Here is a 14,274-nt window from a genome sequence, read left to right as displayed (position 1 = left end):
CACTTCAGCGTTTTGAATGTCGACAGAAGTGAAAGTAAGAAGTGTTATCCTGCTTGTTGAGAATATATAAATAGTTTAGTGTTCATAGTCTGGGCACAGGCTCATAAAAATTGCACAATAAGGTGCACAGCTGATTGCGATTCAATAGTTTTTATCTTAAAGGGATTGTAAAGTCTTGTTTTTTCCCCCTATAAAAATAACAAATATGTTATACTTACCTCCTCTATTGCAGTGGATTTGCACAGAGCAGCCCAGATCCTCCCCTTCTTGGGTCCCTCTTCTATGATCCTGACCCTCCCTCCTGTTCAGTGCCCCCACAGAAAGCATCTTACTATGGGGGCACCCGAGCCGAGTCACAGCTCCCTGTGTCCATTCAGACATGAAGCCCCGACTCAGCCTAACCCCCTCCCCTGATTGGCTAGCTGATTGTGATTGACAGTAGCGACAGCCAATGGTGCCACTGCTGTGTCTCAGCCAATTAGGAAGGAGAATCTCGGACGGCTGAGACATTTGTGGACATCGCTGGACAGAGATATTTCCTCCCCACGTGCCTCTTCACCTGATTTCTCTGTCAAGATCAATGGCACAACTATCAACGTGTACCCACATGCCAAGGTTTTAGGTGTATCCTGGACTATCCTATCGGCCCCACATCCAATCACTGCCCAAATCTTGCTGCCTCAACCTCTGCAACATCTCCAAAATACGTCCCTTCCTAACCAATGACACCACAAAGCTTCTAGTTCACTCGCTGGTTCTCTCGCCTCGACTACTGCAACTCCCTCCTCACTGGATTACCTTTACATAGGCTATTCCCCCTTCACTGCATCAAGAATGCTGCTGCCAGACTCATCCACCTTGCAAACTGTTTAGGGTCTGCTACCCCTCTCTGCCAATTCCTCCATTGGCTTCCACTCACCCAACGAATTAAATTCAAAATACTAACTTACAAAGCCATCCACAACTCTGCCCCCCATTACATCACTAATCTAGTCTCAAAATACCAACCTAATCGCCCTCTCCGTTCCTCCCAAGACCTCCTGCTCTCTTGCTCCCCTGTCACCTCCTCCCATGCTTAAATTGAAAATATTTGCCAGCACACCATGGAACGGTGTAGATAGCGTCCAAACGTGTAATTTATTGCATGATCACAACACAAGGAGAGTGCAACGTTTCGGAGTCACGCAGGACCTCTTTGTCATCACATGCCTGACGAAGGGGTCCTGCGTGACTCCGAAACGTTGCACTCTCCTTGTGTTGTGATCATGCAATAAATTACACATTTGGATGCTATCTACACCGTTCCATGGTGTGCTGGCAAATATTTTCATTTTGACTTGAACCAGTATCCAGATGGTTGTTGCTGTAGCACCCATATTTCGTGAGCTCATCCAGGAAAGTGTGCGATGGGAATATGAAGTAGTACTCCTCCCATGCTTGCCTCCTTTTCCTGAGCCTCTACCATCCATATGGAACTCTCTACCCCAATCTGTGTGACTATCTCCTACTCTGTCCACTTTTAGACAATCCCTGAAAACCCTTCTCTTCAGATCTTCAGAGAAGCCTATCCTGTCTCCACCTAACAACTGTACTTTTATTTTTCTTATCAGCCCATCCCCCACAGTTATTACCATTTTTATCACTTGACCCGCTTTTCTAGATTGTAAGCTCTAATGAGCAGGGCCCTTTGATTCCTCCCCTATTAAACTGTATTGCAACTGTACTGTCTGCCCTTACGTTGTAAAGTGCTGCACAAACTGTTGGCGTTCTACAAGTTCTGTATAATAATAAGGTAAAAACAATACATATTTAAAAAAAAAAAAAAAAAAAAAGTAAAAAAGTGTGATCTATCAAAATACATTCTCCACTAGCATTCTGCTAGAAGCTGATTTCTCCCTGCTTACCATAAATTACTGCACAGCATTTCTCTACAACTACAATGTCCAATAACAGACAATTATTACTGCCGATTATTATTGTCAAGGCTTTAGTCTTACGCTACCAATAGACACTAGGATATACAAGGACTGTACGCAGTAAAATGATTAAAGGATACCGAAGATGGGTTAGGCTGAAATGTTTAGGCTCATTCTACCCACTTATTTTACAATATTCATTGTTAAACCAGGTGCTCTGGCTCATAATCTATGTATGTATGTATGTATGTATGTATCTATTATAGTATATACCCCGTGTGTAAGAATGATCCTGTCACAACTGTTCCAGTCTGCAACAAATAGCTGGCATCTATGAATAAGGCTGGAACAAATTCATGGTCAGACCACTGCTGTTCATTACATTGTAACAAAACACAAACTTTCCTGCACCAAGGGAGGCCTAAGGGCATCCACGTAATTACTGTACTAGACCCTGAATAAAACATGGAAGATCAATATAATTGAGATTTACAGAAAACTGCTAATCTCACAAGTGTTCAACCAGACTTTCTTATTAAATCCAAGTACACCACTGGTTGTTTTTATTTATTCCAAAGGAACACTGTGCACATTGCAAAATATATATATATATATATATATATATATATATATATATATATATACATACACACACACACACACACACACACACACGAGTGCCACCTAGCAGTGATGCCTATCAGTGTCACCTACCAGTGCCCATCAGTGTCACCTACCAGTGCCCATCAGTGTCACCTACCAGTGCCCATCAGTGTCACCTACCAGTGCCCATCAGTGTCACCTACCAGTGCCCATCAGTGCCAGCTATCAATACCCTTCAGTGACACCCATCAGTGCCACCTCTGTGCCCACCAATGCCACCTCATCAGTGCTCACCAGTTCCAACTCATCAATGACCATCGGTGCTGCCTTATCAGTGCCCATCAACGCAGCCTATCAGTGCCCACCAGTGCAGCCTATCAGTGCCCACCAGTGCAGCCTATCAGTGCTGATCAGTGTAGCCTCATCAGCGTACATCAATGAAGGAGAAAAATGACCTGTTTGCAAAATTTATTAACAAAATATAAAACGGTTTTGTATTTTTTTTTTTTTAAATTTGGTCTTTTTAAATTTTTTTACCAAAAAATAAAAAACCCAGGAGGTGATCAAATACCACCAAAAGAAAGCTCTATTTGTGGGAAAAAATTATAAAAATATAATTTGGGTAAATTTGGGTAAATTTGGGTACAGTGTTGTATGACCGTGCAATTGTAATTCAAAGAGTGACAACGCTTAAAGCTGAAAATTGGTCTGGGCAGGAGGGGGGTTTAGGTGCCCAGTGAGCAAGTGGTTAAATTGCAGAAGACTGGATTCAAAGGGCTCCATACTGTGCTATGCAGTCTGCCAGCCTCCAGAGAAAACTCCGGTGTAGAATCTAGCTGAAACCTGCTCCAGCTTGTATTTTCCTGCCTATTTTTGTAAACCAATCATGTACCTCAAATCCAGGATTTGACCATTATCATAGTTATTGCAAGCTTAGTCCAGTACCTAATTACCGCATGCATTTATTTATTTCCTTCTGTGAATTGACTTTAATGCCTTTTTATGCAGTATTTATTATTTATTTATTTATTTTAGGTACTTATATAGCGCCGTCAATTTACGCAGCGCTTTACATATACATTGTACATTCACATTAGTCCCTACCCTCAAGGAGCTTACAATCTAAGGTCCCTAACTCACATTCATACATACTAGGGGCAATTTAGACAGGATCCAATTAACCTACCAGCATGTCTTTGGAGTGTGGGAGGAAACCGGAGTACCCGGAGGAAACCCACACAGGCACAGAGAGAACATGCAAACTCCAGGCAGGTAGTGTCGTGGTTGGGATTCGAACCAGCGACCCTTCTTACTGCTAGGCGAGAGTGCTACCACTACACCGTTTTTAGTGTTTGCTCTAAATACGGCATACAAGAAATATAGTGAATTTACATTTTATTATCGCATGCGTTTTGTGGTCACATGACCGTCAGAACACGTGCGATAACCTTTAGTGAATTGTGCCCACAGTCTTATCTAAAACTGTGAAGTTAAGAAATGCAACTCATATTATCAGCTCTGCTTCCTGTTGCTGCTTAAATGATCCTTCAACACTGACATCTGCTGGCTCTCGGCTCTGCTTCAATGATCACATAGCTGGAGAAATGTATTACTAGAGACCTATCTGTCTGCACAGAAGCAACAGAAATCAGCACAGGGAGTGCAAAGAAATGAATGGCCAGCAAGAGGAAAGTAGATGTATTTCCCAAGGCAGCAAATCAGATTCTTGCATTCCAACTAAAATCTATAATAAGAATTTTCCTCTACATCAATGTTTCAAATACATGAGCTTTACTATCATTTTACTAAACAGAATTTTACAAATAACTAAATCATATCATCCATTCCTATGTGTCCAGGAAGCACTTGTGTGGATGGTTGTGTGTGTGGGACAGCGGGTGAATCGCACCTTTTCCCGCAGGTGAACTGTGCTGCTCCTTTGCAGATGCGTGGGGCTGCCATTCATTCTTTATGGCACCCCCCCCCCCACGCATCTAAAACCACAGTACATTTTCAGTTGCTGGAATTTCCCTCCAGCTGCATTTTAAAAATGGAACAGGAAGCTTTTCCTTTTTCTTCCACATAAACGTGAACCTCAAACTACAACTAAAGGCAAAACTGTTTTTGTTTTTTACAGAGTGGAGAGGGTTTAGAACACCTGTCAGATTTGTATTGTTGTCTGTGCCCCATTGGGGAGACTTAATCTTTCTATTTGTCTTGTTTACTGTTGCCGAAAGTAAAAAAGATAGGATTGGGATTTCCTATAACTTCCCGTTTTGGCCATGGGACAGGAAGTGATGCAAAATCTCCCCAATGAGAGACAAATGGCTAAAAAAAAAAAAAAATAATAATAATAATTTATAGGGGTTATCGATTCCAGTAATCTACATCCTCAAAATAAAAAAAAATAAAAAAGTTTTGCCTTGTCAGACTCAAAAGGACTGTAGGATACACAGGCATTATCCGACTGGCAGGAGATATCTGTTGTCACAATTCTGGGAACTTTTTGGACACCTAAACATACATGTTTCTGCTATGTAGCAAGAAGGGCGTACAAGCAGACATCTGCTGGTGCCAGCTGATCACTGCAAAACAAGCAATTAGACAGATTAATATTTAACAAGATTGTTCAAACAGGGATGTTTCCTGCTGCCCACAGACATCAGATTGCAATCTGATCAGTCCACTATTGGAGAACAATCATCTCATGTCTATTGCTGGCTTCCTTGCTTGGTGGTGGTGTTATTGTGGGTAGAAGTAATGAATAATAAATCAAAAATTTGCATTACAGTAGTTGGCTTTTTTTACCTGGGAGTTGGCTCAACTTCATCTTGCATTCCATGATCTACAACATCAGAGAGAAGGGTTTGAGGCTGCTCAATTTTTGGAATGGGGGAAAGTCTATGATTTTGACTATGGTGAGAAGACGTGATGTAGGAGCCATCATTATCTGTAATGTGTGAAAGAAAACAGCTGCTATTGTTATCACCTGTAAAATAAATATACTATAAAAAGCCAACCAAATTAGATACTTGGTATATGACACACGTGTTCTATGTGCCCCACACCAGAACAGCAACAAATGCAAGATATACATTCATGTAAGTGTTACAGTTCACTTCTTGTAAACGCTTGATCGTTCTTCCCTCTATACTAGGAGTCTCCAAACTTTCTTAAAAAGGGCCAGTTGACTATCCTTCAGACTTAAGGGGGAAGACTGTGGCCATTGGGAATAGAAAAGGTCCTGAGGTCAGTGGGAATAAACAATGCCCCATTGTTTATTCCCATTGGTGTCAGTGGGAGGAATTGTGCCCCATCGTTGGTGTCATTGGGTCTCATTGTTGGTATCATTGGGAGGAAATATGCCCCGTCTTTGGTGTCAGTGGGAGGAATTGTGCCCCATCGCTGGTGTCATTGGGCCTCATTGTTGGTATCATTGGGAGGAATTATGCCCCATCTTTGGTGTTATTGGGAGGAATTGTGGCCCATCTTTGGTGTCATTGGGAGGAATTGTGCCCCATCTTTGGTGTCATTGGGAGGAATTGTGCCCCATCTTTGGTGTCATTGGGAGGAATTGTGCCCCATCTTTGGTGTTAGTGGGTGGAATTATGTCCCATTGTCAATATCAGTGGATGAAAATAGTGCCCCAAAGGCCAGATAAAAGCAAGCGAAGAGCTACATCTAGCCCCCGGGCCACAGTTTGGAGATCATTGCTCTATACTGAGGAAACGTTAGCAATAACAACATCACATATTTTACCTTCCAAAGAAACACTCCCTTTGTGAGTTATTTCAGTTCTTGACACAGGGGTTGAAGATAGCCTTCGAGAAGAGGACTTTTTTGCCTGTGGTGCAGCCATTCTTACTTCGGTTGGCTGTAGTCTTTCATATTTTTGTGTCTTTATCCTATTTAAGAGAATATGATCCTGAGGCGTAAGATTATCTTCTAAAAAAGTAACTCTGTGCTGGGGGGTATTTGGCACGGTGTTTAAAAGCCCTCTGCTTGGCAGAGCAGCTGCCTGCGAGTAGCTTGGAACGGCAGCAGCATGAATTACTCTGTGTTGATAATTACGGAAAGCCTCTTCGACCAGTTCTGCCTCCTTTTCAAGTTCTTTAATTCGAGTTCTGGTGTTGGCAACAAACTCCAGGTCTGAATCCGGAGAGCTGCTACGAGTCCCTTCCAGGTGGCGATGCTTCTGACTTGCAATGCCACCTGCATGAACAACAGAATCCAGATAACGCTGGCTTCTCAAGGATGGCTTATCAGCACAAGTATCAGGATGAGTATTGGCATAACAATCTAGTACACAGCGATCGGCCAGAGCTGCCTTGGGACGGCTATAACCACTTTCAAGAGCTGCGCAAGCGAGAGAAGCACACACAGAACAGCAAATTAAATAGATTGGAATAGATGAATACAGAGATCAATGTATTACATGCAAATGATTATCAGACACAGCAGTGGGTAGACTCTGCACAATTAATTTTTCAAAAATGATCATTCACCACTGCAAAGAATTCTCACGAAAGTGCAGTTAAAATAAGCTGCTTGATTTAAAAAAAAAAAAAAAAAAAAAAAAAAAAAAAGGAAGAAGGTTTGAGGTTGATTTACTAAAGCTCTGGTGCAGTCTGGTGCAGCTCTGCATAGAAACCAATCAGCTTCCAGGTTTTATTGTCAGAGCTTATTGAACAAGTTGTAAGTTGGAAGCCGATTGGCTACCATGTACAGCTACACCAGGTTTTGCACTCTCCAGTTTTAGCAAATCAACCCCTTTGTTTGAAAGCACTCCACACATTAGCTAATCTCTGTACAACTTGAGTTAGAATCAACTGACTGTAAAATCAAAAAAGTTTAAAAAAGTTAAAAGCATAATTTAAAAAGGTAGACACAAAGCAGAAAACTATAAGCAGGCAGATGAGTAGCATTGAATATTCTAATGTTCTGAGGATGACAGGCAGAACTTTGCAAATCATATATGCTCATTGCATACAATCTATAAAGTTATAATTAAAAAAGCTAAAAATAGGACGAGGCTCATTATAAAGCTTACAATAGAAGTAACATACATTACAATCCAATAGTATACAATATACAATTTGATTTAAAAACTTAATGTTGGGGCTTTTGGGAGCCTAAAATGCTACAGATGTCCAAGACACAGAGTTTATGTGTAAATAAGCCTCAAGCAAGCCAATGAGAAAGTGAAGCCCCAATGGTGCCATTGATGGCATTTCATAGAGAAATGTTACTATTTTTTTCTCTTACATGTACTTTATTGTTTTTAGTGTGTTATATCATTAGCCCCCATTCACATCGGTGCAACTTGTCAGGCTATTTGATAAATTGCACCCCATTGTCGGCAATGGAACTGTTCAAATTGGTGCAACGGCAACTTTGCAATGTGCACCGATTTGAAAAAAAGGTTCCTGCACTATTTTTTGCGATTTCAGGTGCGCACTGACCTGCGGCTTTGAAATCATGCCATTTCAAGTGAAGTTGCACGATCGCAAAGTCAGATTCGGATGTGAACAGGAGTCATACTGTGGCCACGTTTTATACAGCTCTGCTAAATACATTGGCAGTGTAGAAATTAGCAATGAAGAATAACAGTAAGGAAGTCTGAGAAACATTGCATTGACTTTCCTGTATGAAATCACTGAAGCATTGTGTTAACATTCACAATGCAGATCTAAATATTTTTGGAAATAAGTCAAACCTTGCTGAGTCTGACGCAGTTGAAAATCCAGTTGCTCTACTTGCACATTTAACCTTTTCAAAGATTCCTCGCGATTTAATAGCTGCATCTTCATTTCAAGACCACGTTCCATCTGCAAAATATCAGGAGTTGTTGCATTACCTGAGAAGGCTAGTAAATTGTGTTATGCCATGTGCTTAAGTTCCCAAAAGAATTGTCAACTGAGGATGGGAAAGGAGAGCAAAAATGTCAACTAATCATTAATAAAGCTGAACTCCAGGGAAATAAAATACACAATAAAAATGTATGTATGTAAACTGTCTTAAACTGCCAGAGGAAGTAAGCTTCCAGGTACCCCTTCCACACCGTACAAACAGGTAAAAAAAAAAAAAAACATCCAGCAAACTGTACCGCAGTTACACCATGGTATTATATAGGTATTTCTTCTTTTACATAATTTTTGATTTTATATATTATAATTTTTATATATTGGTGGACTTGACATTTTTTTAAAAACAATTTTTCGTTTTCACACCTGAACTTTTCGTGCACTGATTATTGCACTACACTCTTTCTTTATATTGTATTTTGATAGTGTTGTGAAATCACTATACAGCGTTTAACTGGGCGACACATTTTATTCATATTTTTTTAATATGTTTAACATTTTTTTAAATTTGTATTGTCATATTGTAGCGATTTTTTTTGTACACAAAATAATTGCGCTGATTGTGATTATTCAATTTAATTTCATTACATAGACACAGCCACATACAAATGCCAGTTAAATGTAAAAATGTAATTATTTCTTTTCAAAGCTGAATTTGGGGCCGTTGATGCCTGTCCCACATTTGGCTGCTGCTCCATTTGGTAACACTGTTACTTTCCCTCATAGTACGATTAACGTCAAACGTTGAGTGATGAAACCTGCTATGATGGCAGCAGTATACTAATTATAGCAGGTTGGTCGTTGTACACCTCCCCCATTCAGAAAAAGATCTGTATTATTTTCACTGAACACAAGGCTTTTTGTGATTGGATAAGGGTGATTGTGACATTCATCCACACCTGCTCCAGTCTCAGAAAGCCTTGCGTTCGGTGAAAAAGAAAACAACGCTAGCCTTGCATACAGTGACAAGCATACATCTGAATAGATCTGTACAGAAATGATCAGTGTACTACTGCCTGAACTCAAGTCTCAATACCAGACAGGTATCAACAGAGGTCATTTTTACTCAGAAAAGGAACCAAAATTTTTCCTGGTGTTCAGCTTTAGGGCTATGTAACTAAAGGGAGTTCAGCTTTCAATTCAGCAGTCTCCCATATTTTTTTCTTTTGATGTAGAGAAAATCACATAAATTTAGAGTTTGGTTCAAGATATAGAAAAGCAAAACGTTTGCTAGTGTATTCATCAAGTAGAATTCCATAAATCAAATGCATTTATAGCAACTGGACATTCCCAGGCAGCTAGGCTAACCCATACTATGGAGCACTGTAACTATTGCCAGCAAGTTGCAGTACGACATTGTGTATCCAAGTGTTGTCTGCAAGCTTACCTCTAGTTCTAGCTGTCTTTCAAGGATTTCTCTTTGTATTTTAAATTCATCTTGGTCAAACTTTCTAGCAGCCTCCATTCTTTTCAGGTCCTCTTGAAGAGACAGGAATTCCGCTGATGGGTGTGAGGATTCTGGAGCGATGAAGAATTAGATACAGTACATTTAATCTAGGAGGTTGATGCTTTCCAACATCCAACGCATGTATAGCTCTAGAATTTTCCTAACCTATCCACTATTGCACCTTATTGTCTTTCAAAAAATATTTAATTCTCCATGCAATTTCAAGACAGACTACAAACCCTTACATATACCCAGTGAAGTGACTGGGTGATCCACAGAGATGAAACAAAGCCTCCTACATAAGTTGTACCTGCAGTCTTCTCTTCTCTATAGCCGCTCAAAACTGCAAAATTTATGCAGCTTGTCCAAGCGGTCAGAAAAAAGGGGGAGGGGAACTAAAATTTCACTCTGCAGAGCTCAGAGAGGAGAGCTACTTGGATGGAAGAGACATACCCTCCTTCACACAGCACACAGAAATGGAACTGAAGCTGTCAATCACAGGCTGCGTCCTGGAGGTCCCTCCCCAGTCACCTTTTTTTCCTCTTGGTGTCAGAAGTGACTCATGCAGATAGCAGAGGAATGAAGTAGCAGACAGAAATGGCACTTAGTGCTATGGATTAATAAAAAGTATACATCTTAAAGAGATATGCTTTCTTCATGTTTCATGTCACTTTAAAGTGGTTCTAAAAAGGCATGCATTTCCTGCATTAAGGTTAAAAATGTCCCAGTGCTAGTATTGTCCCTCACTCCCCTTATACATACCTAAGCCCTCTCTCGAGTCAGCACTATACCCTATTCCTCTCCTCACAGGACACAGAGGCAGCAGCGGGAGCCACTGGCTTCTGCTGCTTTCAATTAAATCCTGTTCCGAGGGATCTGGGCTGAGCCATGGTTTGTGTGTTTTTGGATACACAGAGCCTGGCTCAGGAGTGAGCCCATGTGTGCCCCCTATAGCAAAAGGCTTGCTAAGATGGCACACGCAGAAGCGGGAGGAGCTAGGAACTCTGGCGGGGGGACCACCGAAGAGGAGGATTGGGGTCCTCTGTGCAATACCATTGCACAAAGTAGGTAAGTATAACACGTGTTATTTTAGATGAAAAAAGTAAGCCTTTACAACCACTTTAACAAAATGAAAAGAAAATGCACTTTCTTCCTACTTTGATTAATGTTAGTTTTAAAAACAGCATCTACAATTTCTTTCCAATAATAATAACATCAAAATCATTTCTGGTGCAAGGCATTGCAAAGTTTTTTTATTTCAATTTTACACATTTGTTTTAATGTGACGCAAAAATTACTGAACACAATAGATGAAAATGAAAAAAAAAAAAAAAATATTTTGCACAAAGGTTAAAAACAGAAGACGAAAATATAATATTTCCACTATCTACAGAAATCAAACCAAACATATGATGGGATGCTTAACTCTCAACTAAGAATTTAACCCAGAAAAAAAAAAAAAAAAGTGATAACCCCAATCAATTATTGAAAAGAGTCCTTCAACTTTATATATTTAAGAAAAAAAAAAGATTTTTCTCTCACCCGTAAAATCTTTTTCTTGGAGTACAATACAGGACATAAAATCTCAGTTTTAGACCATGTGTTCTGCAGCTGCCTTCAGGAGATTGGATGCTAGCTGGATCTGCCTGGTGATTGTTGTGTACCGAGCTGTCAGGCAACTTGGTACACAGACACTGGACAAAGCCAATCCGAGGGCCTGGGTACCATGTGATCACATGGTACCGTTTACAGTGCAGATGCCTCCCTTCCCTCTTAAAATAGGTGAATAAAAGAGAGAAGCGTAATTATGAACAGGCACAAAATAAATGTGACCTGTATATTAACACCTAAACCTTCCCTGTCCTACACATCTGAACATTAACCCTTTCATCAACATCCTGCCACTGTATGGGGCCTGTACATTAACCCCTTCATATCCTCCTCTCTCTACCTCCTCCTCCTCAGTACCGGCAAGTTTCATCGAATTCAAAAACTTGTGGCAAAAAAACATGAGAGCACCTTGGGGTGTCTACTCTCCAAAAAAGGGTCATTTCAGGAGTTTTCATACTCTTCTGGAATTTTTATTTTAGCAGTAAGGGAAACCATTTTTTTTTTTTTAATTGCTGGTCTTTTTTCCTTTTAATAAAAAAAAAAAAAAATTATAAAAACCCTAGCGGTTATTAAATACTACCAAAAGAAAGCTAAAAAAAAATGATATAAAACTGATTTGGGTACAGTGTTGCATTATGGAATAATCGTCAGCCAAACTATCACAGCAGAACAATGGGGTATTTTAGGCTGCTACTGAAGCGCCTAAAGGCACAATTCAGACAAAGATGTTGCTCATCTCAATCTTGTGATAAGGTGAGGCATAGAAATCTTTGTGTGTGTGATAACAGCTCTATGTAATAAAATATTCCACACTTAGCATACAGTAATAACTATTAGCATACAGTATAAACTCACTTTCTCTCAGTATGTGATTTTCTCTCTGCAGATTTTCCAGTTGCTGTTTCAGTAACTTGACTTGTGCCTGAAGCTCCACTTTTTCTTCCTGCACCAGGGGGTAGTCAGCAAATTCCTTCAACTTGTCAGTCAGATGGTGGTTTTGATGGTTGACTGTTGACAGCTGAGCTCTCAAAGTGTCCACTTCCATCTTTAAGAACAACCAATAGGAACATTTCAAACTAGAATTTTCGTATGGGAACAGAACGAACGATGTTCGTTTAATGTGTACCGTTTTCGTACAAGAAAAATCAGAAATGAAAGACTGTGTATGATCAGAAACCATAAACAACAACAACAAAAAAAAAGCCTTTGTGGTACGAGAATTTTCGTTCATTAGTTCCAATTTGCTGTGAAACAACGAAGAAAAATCGGACAATCGTTCGTCCGATTTTCTTATAGGGTGTACCCTACTTGAGATACTACTGTCCCATATTCGAAAATGCTGGATAATGCTTGTTATCTATTTCCCTAAATATTCTATTTATTCTGCACGGTGTACTGGATCAGAATGGTTGAGTTGTAAAGCATTAGAGCCAAGTCTGAACAAAATATTACCCAAAAAACAGAGTGGTAAAGCAGAACAAAAATGAGCAGCCAAAAATAACATAAAAATGAATAGCCCATTAAAAAGATAAAATAACAAAACCAGATTTTGCGTTACTATACTGCTTTAGTGCCGGTTCACACTAGCGAGACGAGGGAACAAGCATGATTCCAGTGGCGGTTTCCGCATCGCATACAACTTGCAGGCAGTTCACACTGCCCTATGCGAACCGCTAAGGGTGTCAATAGAAAGTTAATGACACCCCCAGATTGGTTCGCATATCGCAGTGCAAACTGTCATATGGTGCAGGAATCGGATCGCATGGGTGCGATCCGATTCCAGTGTGGACCAAAAAAAGGGTCCTGCACCATTTTGGCGCAAATGCGATGCAAATTCAGCCATACAATCTGTATGGCAGAATTTGCATCTGCACAGACATCTCATGTGATCTGCACAGCAGTGTGCTGGGAAGCACATGCAAATGTCTAACATTGCACCAGCCCACTGTATGTCCGCACTGGAAGCGGATCACATGGGTGTTCACACCCATGTGATCCAATACCTGTACCATTTCACAGTTTACACTGCGCAATGCAAACCGATCTGGGGGTGTCATTAACCTTCTATTGACACCCGCAGCGGTTCACAGAGGGCAGTGTGAACTGCTTGCAAGTCCTATGCGATGCGGGAACCAGCACTGGAATAGCGCTGGTTCCCACATCGGGCTAGTGTGAACCGGCACTTAATCCAGAGATTTCTTCTGCAGTGTTTTTTCTGCTGCTAGTTGTTCCAAGTCTGATGGCCAGAATCATTCAACCCAATTTCTCTGAGCCTGTAATTGGGCAGTGAAGAGAGAATCAGTACTGTAATGAGCTCTTTTCTGTCGCTCTGCTCTCTCCTCCTTTCAGTATACTTCTCGTCAGCCCATGAACTGATTTGCACTTTGTGCTGCTACTTACGCCTGCAAGATGCTAAAATACCAGATCAAATTAAAGCTTGTATTTAAAAACACATGTAACAATGTGTTAATGATTAGAGCACTGCATTACTTTGTCATTTAATTTCCACCAGGAGTTCAGCTCTAAGTACAACCTAGTGTTTCAATGATGTTAGCAAAGTTATCATATGACAAAAAGCTAATTCCATAAATCATTGTCCAGGCAGTTGCTTTTTTTTCAAATCTTTTCAGCAGGTTTTTTGTTTTTGCTCAAACAGCATCACGGTAGCTTCCAGTCTGAATTCAAGTAATTGCGCATAGAAAAAAAAAAATGAAAAGCGCACGCACCTAGTGCATTACCAACATTTATTGAATAGTAAAATCAGTAAAAAGCGTGTACTCACAAAGTTGCAACTGTCGATGAGCCATAAAAGCACACAATGTTGAGCAGTGTG

The 14,274-nt window shown here is 40.4% G+C and overlaps 1 protein-coding gene across 2 annotated transcripts in view; it reads right to left on the bottom strand.

Annotated features, from left to right (window-relative positions):
- Positions 1-14,274, bottom strand: part of OFD1 (OFD1 centriole and centriolar satellite protein) — a 111,199-nt gene that overhangs the window by 46,804 nt on the left and 50,121 nt on the right. The window contains exons 13-17 of one of the 2 annotated variants that reach the window (XM_073614867.1): positions 12,297-12,486; positions 9,771-9,901; positions 8,236-8,347; positions 6,279-6,875; positions 5,328-5,469 (exon numbers count right to left, since the gene is read on the bottom strand). In XM_073614867.1, the coding sequence (XP_073470968.1) occupies positions 5,328-5,469; positions 6,279-6,875; positions 8,236-8,347; positions 9,771-9,901; positions 12,297-12,486 (1,172 nt within the window). The remainder of the gene's footprint in view (positions 1-5,327; positions 5,470-6,278; positions 6,876-8,235; positions 8,348-9,770; positions 9,902-12,296; positions 12,487-14,274) is intronic. The other variant, XM_073614868.1, reaches the window with a different exon arrangement.

This window comes from Aquarana catesbeiana, linkage group LG02 (assembly GCF_042186555.1).
Source record: "Aquarana catesbeiana isolate 2022-GZ linkage group LG02, ASM4218655v1, whole genome shotgun sequence".
In the NCBI taxonomy this organism is placed as follows: domain Eukaryota; kingdom Metazoa; phylum Chordata; class Amphibia; order Anura; family Ranidae; genus Aquarana; species Aquarana catesbeiana.
The sequence above is the reverse complement of the archived record's forward strand: the minus strand, read 5'-3'. Positions and strand labels throughout refer to the sequence as shown.